This window comes from Cebidichthys violaceus, unplaced genomic scaffold (assembly GCF_023349555.1).
Source record: "Cebidichthys violaceus isolate CVI_PGR_0920_01 unplaced genomic scaffold, fCebVio1.0.p SCAF_16, whole genome shotgun sequence".
In the NCBI taxonomy this organism is placed as follows: domain Eukaryota; kingdom Metazoa; phylum Chordata; class Actinopteri; order Perciformes; family Stichaeidae; genus Cebidichthys; species Cebidichthys violaceus.
In genome coordinates this window covers 1,759,436-1,784,448 of record NW_027176329.1, presented here as the reverse complement: position 1 = coordinate 1,784,448, position 25,013 = coordinate 1,759,436, and the positions used below count along the sequence as shown (strand labels likewise).

Here is a 25,013-nt window from a genome sequence, read left to right as displayed (position 1 = left end):
CACGGTGATCGATAAGCCACAGCAGCTCGCAACGTCGGCACGTTTTCTTTTGAGGCTACTTCCCGATGCGGGGCTAGAACCTAGCATTGCAGAGGTTTTCATGAATTATCATCGGGCGTATGTACCTTTGGCATGATCCTTATCCAGCTGGTTGGCTGTCTTCTTCCAGTCCTCAATCTTATCCTGGAGAGGAGTGATCAGACTCTCCATCAAAGCACTGCGGGAGAGATTTTAAGAGGAAGGCACGTACAATGAATAGACAGCTTAGACGAGACGCCAGCAACTACTGCTTTGTTTCATTCAAAATTCAAACCTGGGACAAATATTGTCATTGCATTGTCATACTCATACTTCCCTTCGCTTTGTTACTTTAGTATCTGGAACACCGCCCCTCTCCCTATACACACATGCATACATATGTGATACAACTGCAAACACATGTACACAAACACAATAATGGCTTTTTAGCTTTCAGACTGACTCCGCCTTCAAAGGGGACCCCTGTCATTACCATGGTCGTAGATCATCGTCCTCATTATCATCGCCATCGATGGAATAACTTGCGCCGTGGAAAAATCAGAAGACGAGCGTGGAGAATTGAAGGAAAAGGCGAGCGGTGGTTGAAAGCGGACCCTGGGTGAGCTTTCCAGAGCGGTCTGTGCCGTGTGCCAATGGCTGTATCCATTTACAGACGAAGTAATGTCCTCTAATGGAATCCATGCGGCCGAGAAGAAAACTTCACCAAGTATTTGTCGCGGCATAACACCAACCACGAGCACAAACACACACACACACACACACACACACAAGGTTTTGACTTCTGAACCCCCCCCTCCCCCCGATGGGCTACAGAGAAAGGACGAAAGGTGAAGGACAGACAAAAGGCGAGAAGGAAAGGAAGCGAAAATGTGCATCTTACTTGGTGAACTGGCGGAGTTTGGCCTCAATGCTGCGATGCCTCATGCACATCCTGGTCAGAGCCGAGCCGATGTCTCTGGTTGCCCCTGGTGATACAAAGCAGCCAGGTTCATATGAGGAAACACACACACACACACACACACACACACACACACACACACACATACAGATGTTACCAAAGAGTCTCACTGCACTGAAAGCCCTTTTGTACACAGCTAATAGTGTGCTGTGTAATGTAAATGATGGTAAAAATCATTGTATTCTTCAAACAGAGCCCAGGTTTCTGTCTCTTTTTACATTCAGCCAGTATTTACACGAGACCCTGATCCGCCTCTCGTAGATACTTCACACACACACACACACACACACACACACACACACACACACACACACACACACACACACACACACACACACACACACACTCCCCGCTTCGTCCAAATAAAGCAGTTTGTGCGAGAGCCAAGCGCTCGGGGACCAGTTTCGTGAGCAGCTAACCTGTAACTGTAAACAGTCTATTTTAAGGCAGAGCAGGTCCATGTGGAAAACGCTGAACCCCCCCCCCCCACCGGAGTTAAAGTCAGTTTAACTGATGGCAGGAACCCGCTAACTTCCAAACAAGGTGCTGCCGCCGCAGTGCAGGCGAAGAGCCGACAGGAAAACAGGGGATTAGAGCTTCACTCTCGTGCTCTGCGCCGAGAGACTTCCCAGCGGAGGTATGGTTTATATAGGGCACGGTGCTGCGTGAATACCATAATCACCGCTGCCACGGAAATGTACACAAAAATTCAGATTCAAGAGCAGCCAAACGAGACACTGTTCATCATAAGGGCTTAAACGGGTTTACACAGGAACATGCAGGGAGAGAGTGTGAGTGTGTGTGTGTGTGTGTGTGTGTGTGTGTGTGTGTGTGTGTTTTGCAGTGTTTGAAAATAAATGGGATGGTAATTTCTCCTAATTGATTCAGCCAAATGTTATGTTTTTTAATTGACTTGATGTAGTAACATTAAGTATAAAGTTGCATTATCTCCTACATTAGATTTTGTGATTTAACAATGAGCCATGCCCTGGTTCTGATCAACCCAGAATCCCTTGCTCCTGAGCACCTTTACTATAACTCATTGTCATTTCCCCACCAGTCATATAAGGCACATACTCACATATGTTAGCACATACCCACACACACACACACACACACACACACACACACACACACACTTACTCACACTTGCACTGTGTGTTGTTCACATCCAGAGAGAAGTGCTCCATTCATAATTAACAAATTCCTCCCTCACGCCTCCTGTTCTACCCGGCAACCATTCATTAAAGCAGAGCCTCCCTCCCCCGAACACACACACACATTCACACACGCACGCACATGCACATGCACATGCACACACACACACACACACACACACACACACACACACACACACACACACACACAGACAGGCTTCAAGTTGACACCATGCATGCCGATCAGTTGTACAACCGAAGCGGCATTTTGAACTTTGCGTTGAAAGTATGATCAATAAGGTTTTCTGTTTTGGGGGGGGGGGGGAGAGTGAAGCAAAGAGTCACATGACTGATGGAGAGAGAGGAAAAAGGAATATTGGACAGAAGTGAGAGAGGATGAGATGGAGGGAGAGATGAGAGAGGATGAAGAGGAGAGGGGTCGCCTTGCACATTTTAATGAGCTCACTGCTGGCGAGAGAAACATGGGACTGGAGCTACAGCCAAGTGTGTTGTGTGTGTGTGTGTGTGTGTGTGTGTGTGTGTGTGTGTGTTTGATCTTTATGATGGTCCGCTTCCTGTTTGTCTGTTATTACCATGCCTCTCAGACTCTATAGGAGATCAACAACAGAATACACACTACTCACATCTGGAACACAGCTACTGTGTGTGTGTGTGTGTGTGTGTGTGTGTGTGTGTGAGTCAGCGCCGATTTGCTCTCTTAGTGCAACTTCAACTAAAAAAGGTAGAGCAATGTTTTGAACTATGCTCAGTCTGCCTTGTTGTTTCTTGCAGAATGAGCAGAACAAGTGAACCTGGTCCTACTGTTGGCTGAATGCTCTGTACTGCATGTCTAGGAGGGTCAGGGTTCTTGACCTACTGAAGGAAGGTGATGTAATAATGATTCGGCAAGAACTAAATGGTAAATTGAGCACTGGGATGAGAGACTTTCACGACCGGAAAAAACGATGCAGTTTGGTGTAGTTTAAAGATAAAACTATATAAAAGAGTACACATTATGTTTGGGTATTGCAGTGTTTAACTGAATTCATTGTACCAGTATACTGAGGTAACTCCTACCCTCCTATTGCTTTTATTTTTCACACAGTTCTGTTGATAACATACTTCTTGGTGCGTTCGTGGCACAGAATAGAAGGTCCGTTAACTAGAGGCTCTTTCGGCCTTCTGGCTGGCTCTCTCTCTACATCTGAACGGTAAATTATGATGTTTGTTTTTAAATTATGATGTTTGTGGACGATGCAAACAAACGACAATCTGTATCAGTGGTTACAAGAAGCTTCAGCATTATGTTCATGACCTTATACTATGGTAATACGCTCTACCTCTGGCTCTGCTGTGTTGTTCATCAGCTCCTGAGCTACATTTGTACTATTGAAAACATGATTACACTGCATGCATTCTCCATGTACCTCCTGTACATAGAAAGCAGCTCTGCAGTCCTACATGAAGACTGATCGATAAGCATTGTGTTTACTACTATTTCAACGTTTTTGGAGGCAATGGTTTCATATTCATTATCTTCATAACTTTCAAAGGAGACCAGAAATATGCATATAATGGTTGAGTTACAAGTACACGACACGATACGTAACAATATGAGTACTGAATACTACCGTTACAGTGTTCCTCACTTTCTGCCTGTAAGAAATGAAATATATATAATATATATATATACAGCAGTGTAGCCACAGGCAGGTTCAGGCTTCACGAGGCTCATTAATTCTGTCTAAATTCTGTCTGAGTGAAGCCAATCATCACGGAGCACTTCAGTTTGGTGATGCTGTGACAAACCATCATTGCCTCATGGGCAAATGTGCATCGATCAATATCTTGAAAGCTAAAGAAAATACCAATTATCTTTGGATTGTTCAGTTATTTTTTGATGGTAGGACCCTAATGCTAACACTAATGAACACTAGTGATAGGGGAGTACCAACCATGACATCACAGATACAGACTGGCTGCATGGACGTCTCTAATGTGTCTGCAGGGTGATGTGTACCACACTGAGTAAATGACGTGTTTTTGTTGTTGGTTGAAATCATGTTTAGTCAGTGTTAGTCTGTCCAGTGAATGGCAATGCAACTATCTTCCTCGTCACCTAGCAACTGACTTAACTGACAGGTTTGTTACGGTTTCCATGACCGCGCGGATCTTGGCCTGTTGCTACGGCGAGAATCAGAACGTTTGTTGCTAAGGTCAAATTGTCTGTCGCTACGGAAATGAATGTCTGAACTTCGCTGCAAGAGAGCGAGAGAGACACACACACACACACACGCACACGCACACGCACACACACACACACACACACACACACACACACACACACAGTAACTTCAGTGTGAAACCGGATGAGGCCCTAGAGCACAGAGTGGGGAACAGGAACAGATAAATCAGCACACACACACATTCTGGAAATGATTACATAACTAAATTATCAAGATTGCCACCCTCTGTTTTACAGTACATGTACAATGACAGCAGCCACAGATGGTTTGGCTTTGAATATGTACGTTTGTTACGTAACTAATAGCGTAGCGTTGAGGGTTTGCCGTGACGTTAAACATTTAGCTGATTGTTAAAGTAAGTGAATGTTGACGGTTTGTCCCTCATATATTGATCAGAAGCGTATAATTGTGGTTCATCAAAAACAAACGTAACTGACGATGCATTTCACCACCGGCCACACCTCCTCCTGCTCATACTGTGGAGTGATTACGGTACTCTGATTACTCTGCTGTATAACAGTTAGAATTACAAACACACATGTGTGCTGTGCTATACTGATGATATCAATGAGCCTCTTTAAACTGTCTGCTCTGCTAATGATAACATGCTCTCTCTCTCTCTCCCCCCCTCCCTCTCTCTCTCTCTCTCTCTCTCTCCCTCTCTCCCTCTCTGTTCTCTCTCTCCCCTTCTCTCGCTCTCTCTCTCTGTTCTCTCTCTCTCTCTGTCTCTCTCTCTCTCTCTCGCTCTCTCTCCTCTCTCTCTCGCTCTCTCTCTCTCCCCCCCCCTCTCTCGCTCTCTCTCCCTCTCCTCTCTCTCTCCTCTCTCCCTCTCTGTTCTCTCTCTCCCCTCTCTCTCTCTCTCTCTCTCTCGTCTCTCTCTCTCTCTCTCTCTGTCTCTCCTCTCTGTCTCCTCTCTCCCTCTCTCTCTCCTCTCTCTGTCTCTCTCCCCCCCCCTTCTCTCTCTCTCTTTCTCTCATCTGTGGCCTTCCCACCAGTGCATCTCCATGGAAACTGTTATCTATGATCTTGCAGAGGGATTTGTCCTCCTCTCCGTCTCTCCATTTGCTGCGCAATGCAAGCCAACAAGCAAGTGAACGGTAGCGATGACTAGACGTCTATTTGCCAAATCTGTCCAGCGTGTGTGTGTGTGTGTATTTGTGTGTGTGTGTGTAGTGTGTCTAGTCCTCTAGTCAGACCAGGTTAAATATACTGGGACAGCTCATAATTAGATGAACACACAAGGAAGACACACACACACACACACACACACACACACACACACACACACACACACACGCTCTCCTCATAATCAAACTGTAGCTTTTTTATATATTAACTCAAGACAGAAGGGGACGATGTGTGGGAATTCAGATGTCATTACTGTGTCATGTTTCGTACAATATTACACTTCCAGATATTATATAATACACAATCTGCAGTATGGCCCGTCACGACCTGGCTCTGACGCCACGACACTAGTTAGGGAGACGCAGACGGTTTGCAAAGGAAGCGGTTTATTAAACACAACGCACGTCCTCGTTGCTCCACGGGGTGAAGAGAGAGCGCCGCTGGTTGCCGGGAAGGCGGAGCTTTATAGTAGGAGCGCACCGGGCCCAGGTGCCTCCACTTAGGGCGATCGCCACCTCTGGTAGCTGCTGGCTTAAAGGAACACACAAACCAGACACCAAGATAGGGAACCGTCACAGCCCCCACACACACTTTGACACAGCAACTCCTTCAAAGCAATTTTTATTTTTTCTTTAAAATCCTTGACACCTGCAGACATAAAGTATACTGGTATCAATGTTCTGGGAGTTTTAAATATATAATAACAATATATCGGTGCATGAGCCTCGTTTTTGTTGAGCTCTGATTGGCTCACTAATTTTCACCGTGAGTGAGACGAACTGTGAGGTATTCCAGCTCACCTGGCTTGTCCGGTTTGTCCCTTTTGTGTTTTAATCCAGTGCAGTGGTGACATGCTTTACAAGCAGGTGTCAGCAAGACCTCCTGAAGGGTCTTGAAGGTCTTCAGCATCATGAGATTATCTCTATACTGCTCACATTTAAAAGGCCGCTCCATCTCAAAGTCCCGGGGCAGAACTCAGTCCCAGTAGTAAGTCAGCTAAAAGCCCGTACTTGAGCAGCAGCTCCTCCAAATGTGCACTGTTTAAGTATAGTCCCACTTCCACAGAAACGGATACTCTCTTAGTTCCTCTCATTAGCTAAGAGAGCCTCTGCTGTAAGGTTAAAACAACACAAACAGTCAGTGGAGTTAATGTGAACCACACTCTTTTCCTAAACCTAACTAGGTGCTTCTGTTGCCCAGACCTAACTTCCTGTGGACAAGTGGAAACTGAACTCAACCTACGTGACGTAAGAGGGGCACCTAAAGCGTCATAGCTGGAGGCTTAGGGCCACGAATACGTTACATAGGCACACATGGATCAAGGGGTTAGCGGTCACTGAAAGACCCCATAACCTGCTGGAAATAAGGCAGTGTTCAAAAGTAGATGTAAGAGAAAGAAAGGAACGCAAGAAAGAGGACAATAGTAGAAAGAGAACGAGGAAAAGGACGTAGTAGGTGTTGTGTAGTAGGTGATATGAGGGGGGGGGGGGCGTGGAGTCAGGAGATGACGACGCTCTTGCGCCTTGAGCGGCATAACAAGAAGGGAGGGTTGATGCCGGAGCAGGTGAGAGGCTGCGGTTGCCAAGGTTACAGACGTCTGCGATCTCTGCGGTGACACAGCAACGACAAGAGGACGGGGAGACAAAGAGGGGCAAAGATGGAGGTGATGAGGAGACAGATTAAAGGGGGAGGAGGGGGGGGGGGGGGGGGGAACTGCAGTAGTAGCAGCGCCAGATAAAGCAGAATAATTCATGAGGCCTACGTTCTCCTCTCACTATGAAAACAGAGTCAGAGATTGTGCTTCCCAGACAACCAGGCAGCCGGTCGTCACCGTTGGCCAAAATAAGCCACCGGTCCCTGAGATGTCTGCGCACGCTGAAGCGTATTCCAGGGTAAACTCTGCGCTGCCAACCTCAAATACAGCATGCTGGAGGAATGCATTACGGCATGAAGCACGATACTTAAGCAATAAGCCACAGGAGAAAAGGAGTGACAGTGTAAGGGCTTAGCAACGTGGTAAGCAACTAATATTGTGAGCGATGACATTTGTGACTGAATGATGTGATGATATGATACGTAAGGTGATATAGGCTTTGTCCAATCAGAACATCTTATAAAAGTCACAGTTAGCGTGAGCCCCGTGGCAACACATCGCAGCAAGACGATAGCCGTCGACCCGTGAGTCGCTGCGACCGGTGCGTCGGGTTGAGATGAGCTCATGGCGTCTGTGTACCGGTCTGCCCTCTGCTTGGATCAGAGGCAGGAGGAGTAAAGGCTTTCAGTAATGAGGCCACGGTGTGCTCGAAGCGAACGGTAGAGATGTTCCCTCTGCTGAGCAACTAGTAGCAAGAAACAAGATGAATGGACGGTGAAACATCGTCCGAGTGGACATAAACCCTGTGCTGTGTATTGTGGCCATGTTATCATACAGCAAGACAGTCGTCTGCAGTTCCCTTTGCTCCATTAACATGGTGTTTTTGTGTTTCAGGTTGTTTCTGCTTTTCATATACACAGTCCATTGATCAATCACGTGACAGTATATGCAAAACAATTCTACTGTCACATTTTTAAAGGAAGAGTGTGTAGCGATAATGGGATCTATTGGCAGAAATGGATGTGATAATGTTACCTTTCTTAAGTGTATAATCACCTGGAAATAAGAATCTTTGTGTTTTGGTTTCCTTAGAATCAGTGGTTTACGGATTGGGTCTTTTTCATGGAGTTTATCTACAGTAGCTCAGAATGGACAAACCAACTGCCTCTAGATAGGGCCAAAAGATCCTGGCTTAAAACAACAAAGAGGCGTTACTTAAGTACAGAAGCTACGTGACAAATAAGTCACCTCTTTACTTGTCCTTGCTCACAACCACGTGGATCTTAACAGCACATGTAACCTGGTTCGACCTCCAAATGGCTTTGTTCAAACTCAAACTGGACATTTTGAGAACCAAAATCCTGCTAAAATATTCAAGCTTTGACAGGACTGTCAGACAGACGTTCTTCCAGTGGACGGAAATTTATATTCACACACACACACACACACACCACAACATGGTCATGGCGAGGTCACTTCCTGTCAAAACACATCTCTCCACCCCAACTGCTGTTGCCATGGTGACAGGAGAATAAGATTGCCAGTGACGCGCGCTCTCAAAGTTAAAAAGGAAACACAATCCCACTCCCAACTTGTCAAATACGATTTGTCCGTGGCGCTAAGCTTCAGACTATGGCACGTATCAGTTTCCACTCATTGCATGCAGATTGTCTTTTCTAATTAACCTTCTGTCTGTCTTCTGTGGCTCAGAGGTAGAATGTCCTCCGATCAGAAGACTGGAGGTTCGATCCCCGGCCTCTCCAGTCGAAGTGTCCTTGGACAAGATACTGAAACCCAAATTGCCCCTGAAGTCTGTGCCATCGGTGAGTGTGAGTGTGTGTGAATGAGAATTTAGATTAGATCCTGGTGTGAAAACGGCAAGTTGTGCAGTAAATTTGGCTTAACTTGACTGGACGGCCACAACTAAAGGTGTGTGTCTACTATTTTTAAGAAGTGTCTTGTACTGTAATTTCAATATAGGCTCACTTTTTAAAAACATAACCACCTGATAGATGTAGTCCTGGAGGCACCAGCTACAATTCCATGTTCCGTGTTAATTGTGGAATATGAAATGTTGGAATAAAAAGACTCTCATCTTCATCTCATTTTGGCCTTCAACACTTCATACAAGTGGTGGTAGACGTGTCACCGATGAGAACAGGAGAAGATTGCCAGAAATGGATGACGCTTCATTAGTTCATAACATCCAGCAGTTGAGGCCCGAGCTCCAATCACTGCTGATTAAGCCTGATGGCCTTGAAGTGCTATTATTGTATTTTTACATTTATGAGTTTTGTGAAGTTATGTACGTAACAAAGAAACTTATTCTAACCCAAACGATAATCTTTTCTTTAACCTAACCAAGAAATGATGTTGCCGAAACCAAACTGTGACCGTTTCACAATGTTAACCACGTGTTCAAAACTGGTACATCTAGGTATGTGTTGGTGTGCCTCCTCCACCGGTAGAGCTTTATTTAGGAAACACTCCTGTGTTAGATGGGAGGAACAAACAGCCTGTGTGGTCCTATTGGTTAGACTTGGCCTGTGAGAGCTCCAAACTATACTAACTATACTACTACTAGTCCAAACTATACTAACTATACTACTACTAGTCCAAACTATACTATAACTATACTACTACTAGTCCAAACTATACTAACTATACTACTACTAGTCCAAACTATACTAACTATACTACTACTAGTCCAAACTATACTAACTATACTACTACTAGTCCAAACTATACTATAACTATACTACTACTTGTTCAAACTATACTAACTATACTACTACTAGTCCAAACTATACGAACTATACTACTACTAGTCCAAACTATACTATAACTATACTACTACTAGTCCAAACTATACTAACTATACTACTACTAGTCCAAACTATACTATAACTATACTACTACTAGTCCAAACTATACTAACTATACTACTTCTAGTCCAAACTATACTAACTATACTACTACTAGTCCAAACTATACAAACTATACTACTACTAGTCCAAACTATACTAACTATACTACTACTACTAGTCCAAACTATACTAACTATACTATTACTAGTCCAAACTATACTATAACTATACTACTACTAGTCCAAACTATACTAACTATACTACTACTAGTCCAAACTATACTATAACTATACTACTACTAGTCCAAACTATACTAACTATACTACTACTAGTCCAAACTATACTAACTATACTATTACTAGTTCAAACTATACTAACTATACTACTACTAGTCCAAAGTATACTAACTATACTATTACTAGTTCAAACTATACTAACTATACTACTACTAGTCCAAAGTATACTAACTATACTATTACTAGTCCAAACTATACTAACTATACTACTACTAGTCCAAACCATAGAAAAGAGTCGGTCTCTCACGGAAAGTCAAATTGGCAGCAGCCAGTTCTAGACTTGACAGGAGGTAACTGTGTAGTGTAATCCAATGTATTTGTCCAACAGTAAATTGTACATTTGCTTTGTGCCTTTATGTTGTAATGTTACATTGCTCGTCAATGTGTCAAAGTTAAAACGAACAATCCAATCTGGGTTTGTTGTGCCTTGATTTATTATCCAGATGTGCTGTATAACATATGTTGATTTGAATACATATTACTGGGAGATGATTTCAGCAATATCAATAACTCTAATGGTAAGAAGAAGATAGAGACGCAGGATGATGGAACCAACTGTATGTTACACAGAAGTAACCTTGATCAGAGAAGTTAATGTGCATCTGTGTTAGACAGAAAGAGGTCAAGGGTCAATATTAAATACTTTATGGGAGTATGTGCATTGTTGTTTTCTGGAAAACAGCGTGTTAAACTCTGCCAGCTCTCTGTCTACCGTTTTCTGCTCACACATTCCTGTCTAAGGCAGAGATGTGTTGCGTTCCTCTCATACAGGAATAAGCATGCAAACAACTTGACAGCTCAAAGCACCGACTTGAAAGAACTTAATAGGAGTGTTCTGTGTGCTCTTGTTCCTCACACACATCTTAACTCACATCCGGTTACTGTGCACTGTTCTTTACATCATAAATAAAGCATTGATGTCAGCCACAAATGTAAATCATATTTGTTTTCTACCTTGATATTCTAAGAGCTGACAAAGAAACTTATGCCATAAAAAAAATATCAGGTCATACAGGTCCATCGTCCAACCCTGAGATCATGAAAATCTGACGTGCAACCGCTAGAAAGCAAACATCATAGAATTTGCTCCGACCACGTAGAGGAAGGCCACTGCCAGGCGGCGTCCTTACCCGCCGGACACACACACACACACACACACACACAAACACACACACACACACACACACACACACACACACACACACACACATGCACATGCACGGACGTACGCACGAGTACTCGGCGCCTTGGACCCGTTAACGCTCAGGATGCTGCAGAACGGAGAGTTGTGCTGGTGTAATGTTTTAGAGTGGAGTCAGCTGGGCCTGGGAAAGCATGCACACTCTCTGGCTTTGATTACATGGGCTTAAAATCTCTCTCACACACACACACACACACACACACACACACACACACACACACACACACACACACACAGACACACACATGAATACACAAACTGAAAATAATATACACACACTTTCCCCGGGAGACCAAGGCAGGGCTGAACTATAGGCCTCCAGACAAGGGCATATTTACTCAAAAAAGGGGGGGGGGACAGTTTCTGCAGCTAAAAATAGCAACGCAGAAAGTGAAAGCAGCACTGACATTACTCAAGGAACTGTGGAAAAATGTACAAAGAGCAAAAACTTCAGAAGGACTTAAAAGGCTTTCCCCTGGTTCTGTCTCCCCGTCACTGCTCACCAGTGAGGACAGACATGTGGGTCGTAAGGCAGAGTTGATAGATAGGCCTCTACGAGTTCTGTGTGAACACGTTGGGCCAGTTCTTACCTGTCGCAACCAGGAGCACGAGTCAGAGGCTTCTGTGTGAATGAAAGACTAGCTCGGAGGTTCGGCCCTTTGGTCTTCCAGAGTGGCATCATGCCTTTGGATAATTTGCCCGTCATACAGCTCAATGCCCTCGTAAAATGCACTCTCGGTCTCAATTGCCTAATTGAACCTCGTTCCGCTGCTGCTTTCACATTTGGTTTTCTTCTCAGAACATTGTTCATAATGAATGTAATATTACATGCAAATGAAGACGAACTAATTGCAAAGAGGCAATAAGCAATCAGTCCCAGAGGATCCGAGAGGAGCTGAAGATATTGATATTTTAACAAACATTTTCATGTATGATTTTATTATGAATTGCTTATCATTAAGTCTGGTTTTATTCAGTGTCTAATGTGTTTTTTATGCAACGGTTTTAGTATATATACATATTTTATTCCTTATTTTATTTTGCTCTTTTTAATCATTTTTACCATGATCAATTTAATCAGTGTTGTATTTTATTAGTTCATTTATTTCAATGCTTTGAATTGCATTGGATTTGTTTGAGAGGTGGTTTATAAATAAAACTCGATTCATGAATTGATTGATGTCACATAAAATGTGGCCGTTGAATGACCCGTCACCTCTAAATATAATGCTTTAGCTACTGTTAAAACTGTTACATTTAATAGATATAATCAGTTGTATTTTTTGTCTGATTAAATTGTTGTACATAGAATGCCGTGTGTTCCTGTTAATCCACATCATTCGTAGACAAGAAAGTCCTTCAACATGTTGTCAAAATGGGTTAAAAACTACATGAAGAATCATATTGTAAAGAAAGACTGTTTGTTGAAGTGTTCTTGAGCAAGGAACTGATTTGCTACCAGCTCCATGGCTGATGACCTCACTAATGGAAACACCATGGGAAAGCAATATCGCAACATCATCACACAGCACATTACTGTTGCACCTCACTCTGATCCTGCAACCTGAAACCAGAATCAATGGAAAGGAAAATCAATTCAAAATACATTCGTGCGCCTCAGCAGCCCGATATCGACACGACGGTCTTACATCGACACATCCTTTTATTCGGTATTTAGAACACCGGGGCGACGCCTAGAAATGAAACGTCCAGACATAAGAACGCCGAGCAGTGAACAAAGCCGTGGTGGGAAGGTGTGGGCGGCGCCGCTTCTCCCAGCTGTTGTTGAGCGGCTGATTTTCTGCGCCGTCTGGACTTCCTGAGCTCTCGAGACGACGCGACACATGATCTTAAAGAGCTCTCTCCCTCGCTGCTCTCGCAAGTGAAAGCTTATCTCCGTAACATATTCCTGTCGCTCTGTTGATGTGTGTGTGTGTGTGTGTGTGTGTGTGTGTGTGTGTGTGTGTGTGCGTGCATACTCCAGCATCCCACTGAGGTGGTCAGCTGAACAATATTGTATAGCCGCTGGGCAAATTTCCTCACTTTGCACTTTTGCAACAGTTCAATAAGGATTTAACATTCATGCACAAAGAAAAAAGGGTCATCATGCTTATCCATACAGTGAAATATCTGTCAAAATGAGTCATGCAATCTGGTGCCAAGTCTTGTTTATTTCATTAATGTAACAAAAATGAAAAGGTCCGCCAGTAGGGTGAGATAATCTGTGCAGTTTTACCATGAGGAATCTCAAGACACGGTCTTGAAACAAGGAATACTACTGAATTTGTATCTAGACGAACTCCTTCTACGCGCTACATATCTTAAAAGAAAGTCTATTAAAGGAATATTGATAGTGGAATTTTACGTTTTTTGGGAAAGATTTATAAGAGATTGATACCAATCTCATAGTGTAGCCATACATTATGTTGCCTGAGCCAGCAGCTGGAACTATAGAACACGTTGCTTGCGAGAATGATGGAAGCGTCCTTTTGGCCAATCTCAAATGAGACGATGTGTCCCTTCCCGGTGCGGCGGTTATGGCCTGTCGAAGATTCAAGATTTTAATCTGATATCATGTGTTCTTGTCAGGCGACGTTTTATTGAGCAAAAACAAGAAATACACAGAGTGAGGTCAGGGGTCAGGAAATAAACCCCGGAGGGGGTGAAGTGGAATCAGTGTCTCAAGGACACTTGCCAAAACGAGTGCTTTGACTCAGGCCTCCGGTTCTGCCAAGTGAAGCAGATGAGTGTCTTAAAGCTGCATTCTCTCTAGTGTCCAGCAGGGGGCGACTCCTCTGGTTGTATAGAAGTCTAGTCTAAAATGACTCTACTTCTCTCTTGATTTATTCCCTCAGTAAACATTGTAAACATGAGTTTATGGTCTCAATCTCTAGTTTACAGTCTTCTTCAATACAGCATGATGTTCATTTAGTACGTTATGGTCCATTTAGAGTCAAACAGACCATGAAGCACGGGATGCTTTAGGGGCGGGCTTACTGTGATTGACAGGTCACTGCCCCTACAAGACGCGCATCCGGCGTCTCTACGTCACTCCTCCGCATTCCAAATATGGTCACTTCCGTTCCTTGGTTGCAAAAAACAACACGATGGCGACGGCCAACTCAAGGCTTCAAAACGTCCGTCCACAAACCGATGGGTGACGTCACGGTGACTACGTCCACTTCTTACAGTCTACGCTTTGAACACAGCACTGTTCCAACAAGACTTATCTGTCTTTGTTTGGCAGCCATGATGGAATGGCTTAGCTTCAGTCAAGTCGACTGGTATTCCTTGACGCGCGCTCTAGGAGCAAAGCAACTAAGAAAGAAACTCTCTCCCACACACACATGACACACACATGCAACACGGAGCCCTGAGGGTGACTGCTCGTCACGGCTTCCTAACACGCCGGTTAGCGTGTAGAGCACATACAGAGGCTTGGAAACATGACTAACATGCATGATCCCGCCCCGCGTGGAGAAAGGGGCGTTCGGAATTCACTGCTCGTCCACGCGTCACGTCGCCGCAGAGCACACACACGCTCCCTGCATACCTACAGCTTCACATGAGCTCCCAAGTGCAAAACGAACGCGCGTTCTCACACGGCCTTTAATAACGGCACTCAGGCGTTGACGTGCACAGCGGCAACCATGCGCTGTACAGATGGTGGATCATGCAGGCGTGCCATCTGCATGGACGCATCATACGAGCTGCCTTAGGGCAAGAGCTGTGTCTGGGCGTGTCGGGGAAGCAGAAAGAGGATTATACACTCACACACATACACTTATGAATGGATATTAACCCTTATTGTGATTATAATGACTGTTTAATCTCACGCTTATACGTCTCTCGGTGTCTGACAAACCAATACGATTTAAATGAACACGTGGAAACGAACCGCTGAATGCCTCTGATTAACAGCAACCACAATGCATTGTACTCCTTTTTCCCGAATGCGTTTCTGTACTCTGGATGTTAGAATCGATCATGTGGCTTCCGGCAATTAGGGTTGTTGTGACGCTGCTTTTGCGACCCCGTGTCTCTGAGAATAAAAAAAAAACTAAACATGCACATAACCGCACGTCTAATGTGGCGTTATAACCAGCGAGAGCTGCGCTGTCAGACCGGAGGCTCGGCGGTGCTGAGTCACACACTGCAGTGGACTAAATATAGCATTGTGGGTAATGTAGTCCGGGCATCATGCATGCTCTGCCTCTCTGCACACTCCCGACCCCCTCCCCCCCAACAGAGAACCGGATTGGAGGACACATTTGCATAATGAGAGCACAGATTTTTACAGACGGATAGTTTAGCATGTAACACACATACAGCAAAGTCTGGGAAACGTCAAATAAGCCCCCTCTCTCTCTCTCTCTCTCTCTCTCTCTCTCTCTCTCTCTCTCTCGTTAACACACACACACACACACTCAAACACAGACGGTCAGGAGGTGACAGCGTGTCCCTGAGAACACTTTAGTTCTGAGCAGACTGGCTGGCAGGAGGTCAGGTCGCTGTGGGAAACACTGCTCCGCTGTTACTGTCACTAATGTCTCTCTCTCTTCCTCAATGCTTCCGTGCAGCCGCCAGGAACAGTCGACATACCACAACAAATAACTTTGAAACGTTCCCATCATGCATGAAGTAAATCAATGCACGGAATAAGGCCGCCCAGGACCACAGAGAAATATGAACTTCCACGTCCAAAGACATCACAAGTGTTGATGGAATAGAATTGGTGCGTGGAGGAATGTCTGACCCCTTGTTAGCCCCCCAAAAAACATAACACACTGGCATCTGTGTGTGCCACTGTTGCCATGGCAATGTGCCAAGTGGCGGAGGCAGAGCTGCAGCGGGGAGGCGGGGATGAAGGGTGGGGGGAAAATGAAGAACGGAACGGATGAAATGTGACGTATACAAGCTACCTACACGGTACACGAATAGACACGAGGGCATCGTGAGGGACCGAACAGGAGCACACATACGTAACAAAACATGGCGGCTCGAGGTTCTCCTACAGAGGCCGTGTTTAGTGCTATCTTCATTTGTCAAGCAAGAAACGTTCCAGATTCTCACAAAAGAAGAAATTTGAAGACGTTACCTTGGACCAGTAGTTCTCAAATCGCGTGGCGCGACAGGGCGGGATGTAAGAAGCGGATCTAATGTTTGACGAATTATTTTCAAGGCGGAACAGATATTTGACAGAGAGGGTGAGATGCATTCATGACAAACAAGACAACGCGCTCAGCTGTCGGTGGCCACAAGGAAATATGACGGAGCCTATATCTTGCTCTTGGGCTCACGGTGGGAGATAAGGAGAGACCAGTGAGTATTGTATGTCTGAAAACACAGACATCTGACCGTATGGGACCCAACATATTTCTATCATAATGCCTGCAAGTCTACTGTTTACCTCCCGTTTGCTGCAACTAAAGATAAAAACAGCCGATGCCGTGACAACAATGGGTGGAGCATCCCTTAAAGGGCGTACTCTGCTTATTACGGTCAGGGTTTACAGGAAAATGTAATCAGATGGAGTCGATGGAGGGTCCTCAGAGGGATAGCAGCGCATGGGTGTGTGTGTGTGTGTGTGTGTGTGTGTGTGTGTGTGTGTGTGTGTGTGTGTGTGTGTGCGTACAGCTGAGCCAGCAGCAGCCACAACAGTTAAGTTATCACGCCTGGCTGATGGCTGTTAATGCTACGGATTAACACCTAACTCTCACTGACTGAGCGCGCACACACACACACACACACACACACACACACACACACACACACACACACACACACACACACACACACACCAATATACCCAGTTCTCTCTAAGTGCTGCAAGTGTTGTGTTATATTTAGACAAATTCAGTGAGAATTACTACATGTTTGATGATAAAAATCCCCAAAAACTAAATGAAAACTTTACTGTAAATTTGAAAAGGACTCGACGCTGCAGTAAGCAGCACATTAAAAGGACTCGACTAAACACCAGAACACACACATACAAACACACAAACACAAACACACACACACACAAACACACACACACACACACGCTCTCTTGCATGCATGCCACTTCTCACTCCAGCCTCTTGTCTCATTAAACAGGACTTGGCCTTGGAGCAGCAAGACTCACTGGGCTCAGCTTCCCATGCTTACCGAGTGAGTGCACTGCATGTGTGTGTGTGTGTGTGTGTGTGTGTGTGTGTGTGTGTGTGTGTGCAACAGAGCATGTCTTGTGTTGTTGACCTCTGGGACAATGCTGCACTGTGACATCAGGAAATGTCCTTATAGAGAGCTGCCAGAGACAGAGAGAGGCATGGAGGGACAGAGGGAGGGAGGGAGGAGAGCAAAGGAGCACAGAGAATGATGGGAGGCAGTATTTGATGGGAGAAACGTGTTGGGAAGGAAGACGGAGCCGAGGGGGAACAAGAGAGAAGGAGCAGCGCTCGGGGGGGAGCGATGGGGATGAAGATGAAGCGCGAGAAGAATTGGAGGAGTGAGAGAAAAGCTCCACAGAGGAGGGAGAGAGAGAGAGAGAGAGAGAGAGAGAGGGGAGGTAGGAAGGGAGGGAAAGGGATGGGGGAGAAATGCAGTGAGGTTGAGGGTTAATTAAAGACAATAATGTTGTTTTTTGTAGTCCTCCACAACAACAGGCCTCTCAGCCATAGCCTACTTACAGAGGGAAAGAGAGGCTGGGAGGGAGGAAGGAAGGAAAGAAAGCAAGACAGAAGGAAGTAGGAAGGAAGGACAGAAAGAAGGAGATTATTCAATATGAAATATGTGTACTTAAAGGTCTCATGTCTGGGATATAAGGGGACCCATTAGGAGAAATGGAATACATTATTCATAAATATGTTTTCATTAATGTATAACCACTTTAAACCTGTTAGCTTAGAATGAGACGTTTATATCTTCATGGGGGACGGGTCCTCTTTACGGAGTCCGCCATGTTTTTGCCTTTTTTTTTTCTATGGTAGCCCAGAGCGGACAAACCAAAAACACTGGCTCTACAGAGAGCGCTTACCTGAAGGCCACCGTAGTTCTACGATGCGCTTGGAGAGGGAGAGATGCTACAAACTCACTCAAGTACTCACTGAATAAGTGAAAGCGGTACTTTGATTCATTTTTTCATTTCCTGAGCTGCAACTGTTCATCACTTAATTGATTAGTCGATCGAGGAAAGACAATGGTAATCAGCAAATGCAAAACGTGTTTCTCAGTGTTCTAATTTTCACTATTTTCTGACTAGATCTATTCCTAATGCTCAAATCTGAACACACGCTAGCCAACAATGGCAATCACTTACTGCTTCTATCTCCGGATAACATGGCTTAGATAATCTAGCTTAACCGGTGGATCCTCTGACCGCTCCATTGGACATGGGAAAGAGACAAACTTGGAGAGAGGCATACGGTTAAATTATAGATTAATATCATATAGACTGTAAGTGGGAATGTACTCAGTGGGGTTAAGGTGAGGCTGCGTACACTGCATTCCCTCAGCCCCTCTGGTTGCATGATCAACTGAATCGGATCAGATGTTCCTCCCGTTGGACCGTGACCGCTGCCGCGCTATCTGCGAAACGCAATTAAGCCATCTTGCTCAGATTTCTCGTCTCCTCTTGGCAACAACATGCCCACTTTTTTTTTTTTTTTTTTTCTCTGCCACCGCTTCCCTCTCTCTCACTCACTCACTCTCGCTCTTTTTTTTCCCCTTGTTGCCTGGCAACCACGCTCGCAAATGTGATCCCGCTTGTCCGTGATTGGCTGAGGGGACGGCGGATCCATGTCGGCGGTCGGAGCGAGAAAGAGACATAAACACGCACAACTGGAATGAGTACATAAAACGCTTAGTGTTCGATGGCGATGACCACCGTTCCCATTGCATGCCATTTAACAGGCTGAACCATGAGCACACACACACACACACACACACACACACACACACATGCCTGTGAGCTAATGCTGGTCAGAATTGCATGTGCAGGGGTGTGTGTGTGTGTGTGTGGGAGCTGTGGTATTAACTAGCAGGTGGTCCTTGCAGGGGGGGGGGGGGGGATGCCACGCTGCCAGCTGAATAAGGGAAACCACTCTCGCTGAGTTGCATGTGTTGGTATGTACTATGTGTGTGTGTGTGTGTGTGTGTGTGTGTGTAGCCGTATTAACTTAAGTGGCCTCACATCGCAGCGTTCCGTCTCTTCCTCCCACCCAGGGAGTCATCAGTGCAGCCAGCATGGAATGCCCTGCCAGGCAGCCAGCTAGTTAATGAGGGAGCATTGAATGTGTTTTTTCTATGATACTGAATGAACACACACACACACACACACACACACACACACACACACACACACACACACAGACACGTATACACACTCAGCAGACAAGCTTTGAAGCAAAGGAACACAAGCAGCAACTTTTGTTTCTTTGTTGTGTTTAGTTATTACGCTACATTTTGTTCAGCTCTTATGCAACAATATGTCACTGAACCGTCTCTGTCTAACAGTGACACACTGAGTCAGCTGTGACACCCGAACGCCACACGTTACGAGCGAGCATGACAGAAAACAGAGAAGTTTAAATTAGCTAGCTAAGAGGAATTTGTTCAAATAAGTAAAACAAGTTTAAACAATTCCTTAAAAGAAATAGATAGATGTTAAAAGACAAGTTAGTCCCTGAACCCATCGGCTATCGGCCGGACGATAGTTTCTGGGAGCGAAAGCCAACATTTTGGGGGGCGAAGACTTCCTCATCCCGCATCGTTTACAGTCCGGTTAGCAACTTGTGACGCAAGAATGGAATTGGAGTTGGGAGTCAACGTCTACTGTTAATCTCTACGAACGGCATATGAATGCAGATACGTTTTCTAAAAGGCAAAATAAAAGCTACGTCATCGACGGCCGACGGATTCCAGATCTGCGTTTCGGGCCAACGCGCTGCGCCTCTTTTGCTCTCCACAAACACCGTTTACCTGCATGCAACCAAAGCCTGCTCCAGCGTGATTGACGCTTCCGATACAAATGTTCTGTTGCGCATAAATGGCTGAAACATAGAGCTTCTGCCACAAGTAATAATTCAAAAGACCATGTCATGGTGTTGCTGAATCAGACAGGCGTTCATGCGTCTGAATAAAGCACTGATTTAGCTGATAGTCGTGTCCACAGCTAAGTCAAAGGCAACTCCCTCAACAACAGTCCTCTGTCCGTCTTCTGTCTTTATCGCTCGCTATACACTCAACGCTCTCTCGAGCACGGACCGCTCAGTCTTTTCATACAGTCATCACTCCGTTCCTCGGAGGACCGGAACAATCCACGACTGTTGGTCCCGCATCTTTTCACCATTTGAACACACAAACTATCGTTCGTTGTGCCTCGAATCTGAGGTTCTCTATTTAGGAGAAATCAATGTTCTCTTCTTTTTTTTTTTGTCGGGTTTGAAATGTGCCGTGTGTAGCGGTTTATTCTCAAATTAAAGTTCCTACCGTGGTGAAATGATTGTAAACCAGGGTCAGCCTCTGTAGTCACAGCAGCAGTATTATTGGTGGTAGTGCTTCTCAAAATCAAGACCACATTTCCCATAAACTTCATTGCTTCCTGCGCCCCCCCCCCCCCCCAAAGCTCCCTTCCTTTGGCTCCATTGAAGAAGATAAACATGGTGGAAATGAGTTTCCCAGACTTCCTTTCCTCCATCTGAAGTGGTTTTCTGCCCACATCTTGTTTAGCAGAAGAATAAACCTTCACTCCTGTTCATTTGATGTGCAGTCGGAGAGCCTTTCACATCATCACATGTGTGTGGCGTAAAAGAGAAAGCATTAAGACCATGCGTGTGTCGGCACCATCAGGCAGAAGACTATAAAGCTACAGAGCAATGTGGCTGCATGTAATACGCCGTACTCTCTGATTTGAGCTTTGGAACACACAGAGATGATGCTTTTACACACACATATGGAATGTGTCTATATGCATCAGAGCATGTGTGTGTGTGTGTCTGGTGTGTATAGTAAGAGACCTGGGATTGACCCTGGTTTTACTGCTGCTACTGCAGAGAGGCTGTGAGGAGACGAAGAGCGAGAGAGAGAGAGAGAGAGAGAGAGAGAGAGAGAGAGAGAGAGAGAGAGGGGATATAACGAGATGCATCATCATCATCATCATAAACATCATTATTATTGTCATCATGGGAACAAAGAGAGAGAGAGTCAAACAGAAAAACAGAAAGTGCACATGTGTTTTTCTACAGACAGTTTCCCTGAACACAACTAATGCATGAACACACACACACACACACACACACACACACACACACACACACACACAGACACACACACATCTCTATACACGGTGCTGACTTTACAAATTTAAAAACTGACTGCGCTCAGCAGCTTGTTACATTCTTACTGACTTCCGATAAAGTTATTTCAAAACAGAGGTGTCTTAGCAAAGTGACTGTTGTTGGTTATATACTTCCACATCATGAATTCCGCATGATATACTTCAAATCTGTGTACATGCAACGTGAAGCGGGAGAAGGGATTCTCTGCCGTCTTCGCTGTAGTTTGAAGTGTCACAGTGTCGTATGGAACAAAGCTCTGGCGTTGGTTAGCGAGCTGAGAGAAGTCACGCGAACAAGCTCTCACACTGTTGTCTCCAACAGGCAAACAAACTTAAAACCCCAAATGTCTCTGTTTTCATTATGAATGTGCCCGTTTCAGATGAACAGAAGAAACACAATTCAGAGTCTGTGGTCGGAACTCAATGGTGAATCATTGACCAGCGAGGCCGATACAGCTCGGCTGCTTTCATGTGGTTCTAGTTCTCAACCTGTCTCCAGCATAAAAGGAAAGTGAGAAGAAATCGCTTTAAAATGAAACAGAACGAACAAACAATGACTGTATGTCAATGCCTGACTGTGTGTCCTAAGTTAAACAGTCCTAAATGGACAGGTCTTTAAACGTGGGAAATACCACACACACACACACACACACACACACACACACACACACACACACACAGGGCCTCCATCTACCCACATCAGGGCAGCAGACGTGTTGTGTGTTTGTTTATGTGCTTCCATTTTGCTGTGGTATGCTATCACACACACACACACACACACACACACACACACACACACACACACACACACACACACACACATAGGGACGGTTGGCCCTGGGGAAAGTGAATGTTTGGGCTATAAGAGGGGAGTGGAGAAGACATCTAAAAGTGCACTCAAATTCATCCCTCACCAGGGAATTCACAAACATTTGCACATTTCCTCCTGCTTGATTTCCCACTCTCTCACACACACACACACACACACACACACACACACACACTGTCACAAGCACAAGAAAAACGGTTTCTCTTACCCTCCAACGTTTTCAGCTTGAGATGGACAACTGAATATATCTGGTGCCTAAAGCAGAAAACGAGGCGTGGCCGTGATCCAGCGGGACACAAACCACAAGTCGCTCTTCTGAGGGACTATTTCTCATTGGCCACCTGACACAGTATGTATATAGAGTATACGACTGTGTTCAATTTGTATATATCATACAGAAAAGAATGTAACAGAACACAAGGTTTTCTGTCATCTATTCCCTACATGTTTCTCTCGTGTTATTACTTCCTAACTGTATTTAAAATATTCTTTCATTATTTCGGTCCATTTCCTCATCTTGTCTCCGCTTGCCTCGCCCAGCGTCTCACCGGTCTGCTTCCCGGGCCGACAGCATAATGCTCTCTTTGCCTTCATCTGACTATGGGAAGGTGGTTCAAAAAGGAAAATGCGCCGCAGCTGGATTCTCGGGATGTCTCGAGATCACGAGGAAACCTGTCTTGACGGGCTACAAGTGACAAGTTTGTCTCCGGCAAAGCTCAAGAACAGACCAATCGGCATTCTGTGAGGAGCTAGTGGCGGCTACGGGGGCGTGGCTTAGGTGTGCGAGAGACGACAATGACGGCTCCTAAACCGTCAACTAAAAGTCAACATCAAGTATATTTGACCTGCATTTAATTAAAAATAATACATACTATCACCTGTTCTTCATGTATCTTCTCTGCACAAATGTTATTCAGAAGAAAACGTTAGACAAAAGCAAAGGACAGGGTGTTGTTTATATTTGGCTTCATGCAACTGGAATGTTTTAGATTTTAACTGAGAAAGTTCAGATCTTTCCTGGAAAGCAGCACAAGACTCTACTGGACGCTAGCGGCTCACTGAGGCTGTACTTCCAGGAGGCACGTCGGCGCTTTGAAGCTAAATGCTAATGTCAACACGCTAACATGCTCACAAGAATAATGCTAGCATGCTAACGTAGATATGTTTACCGTGATCGTCATCTTTGTTTGGCATGCTAACATTAGCTAATTAGCTAATTTTATGGCAATACAACATGTCCGTCTGGACCAAATTGATGGAGCAACCCACATTGCCATCTCTAGAGTCAAACCAAAAGACCATTAAGGTTAACCTCCTAAATAAAATGATTCAGAATATGGCACATATTTGAGTGGGAATTAGTTTGTCAACTATCTAAACAATGCATAGACTTGGAATATTCAACCTGATTCAATATTAATATCATTAAGAGCTACACATTGCCTTTGGAGTGGACTGTAACATTCTGGACACCATAACTCCCAGTAATATTCCTTATAAATAATATTCAGAGGGCCAGTTTTTTTTTTATTTCCACCCAAATGATGAATACACTTTGGTTCACATAGAATTCGGTAGACACGTTGAATGGAAACGCGGCCAACGCAGTCTCTTAAAACGGGAGAGTCGGTACAAGAGCACAGCACGGAATCATCAGTACCCTTTGGGTTCCATTCACACACACACACACACACACACACACACACACACACACACACACACACACACACACGCCGTAATAAGCGGCACATTGATATAGTGAATGGCAGGAAGACAGAGAGCGTCATTATTGCCGCCGTCTTCTGCCTCCATCCATTTAACGAATCTATTAGAGAACATCACACACTGAGAAAGAGCAGCGATTGTACAGCAATGTGACAAACGGACTCCAGCAGGACTGACTCATCAGTACGGAAAGTACAAAGAGCCTCTGATGCATCTCCGCCTGCGTCTCCGCGCCGACGTTGGTCGTCGATGTTATATTCTCGCCTCTCTGTGCGCGTGTGGCGGTGGGAGTAATGCTGTGGTGTAATGAGCTGACGGAGCTCGGTGATTTCCTGTCTGGCCTGTAAAAGCAGCACGAACCTCTTCCTGTATCCTCCTCTGTGGGGGTCCCACCTGGGGCCGCACACACACACACACACACACACACACACACATCAGCATCACATTGACTGTCTGACAGCTGCACCTAATAACAACCGACAGGAGGAGAAAGTCCCTGTGTTACAGCCACAGTGGTCTTCCTCGTTTCCCTCTCTTCCCTCGGTGCTGCTATAGTATTCAGATGGCTCGCAGTGGGCGGTGAGTGTTTGTCTGACCCTCTCAGCTCTCAGCCCACACTCTATTAAAACCAGCGGCCAGCTCGAAGCCTACGCAG

General features: G+C 45.0%; 1 protein-coding gene across 5 annotated transcripts in view; it reads right to left on the bottom strand.

The window, feature by feature from the left end:
- mtss1lb (MTSS I-BAR domain containing 2b) overlaps nucleotides 1–25,013 on the bottom strand; it is a 41,466-nt gene that overhangs the window by 14,779 nt on the left and 1,674 nt on the right. For all 5 annotated transcript variants that reach the window (XM_068710716.1, XM_068710717.1, XM_068710713.1 and 2 more), the window contains exons 3-4: nucleotides 920–1,004; nucleotides 126–217 (exon numbers count right to left, since the gene is read on the bottom strand). In XM_068710716.1, the coding sequence (XP_068566817.1) occupies nucleotides 126–217; nucleotides 920–1,004 (177 nt within the window). The remainder of the gene's footprint in view (nucleotides 1–125; nucleotides 218–919; nucleotides 1,005–25,013) is intronic.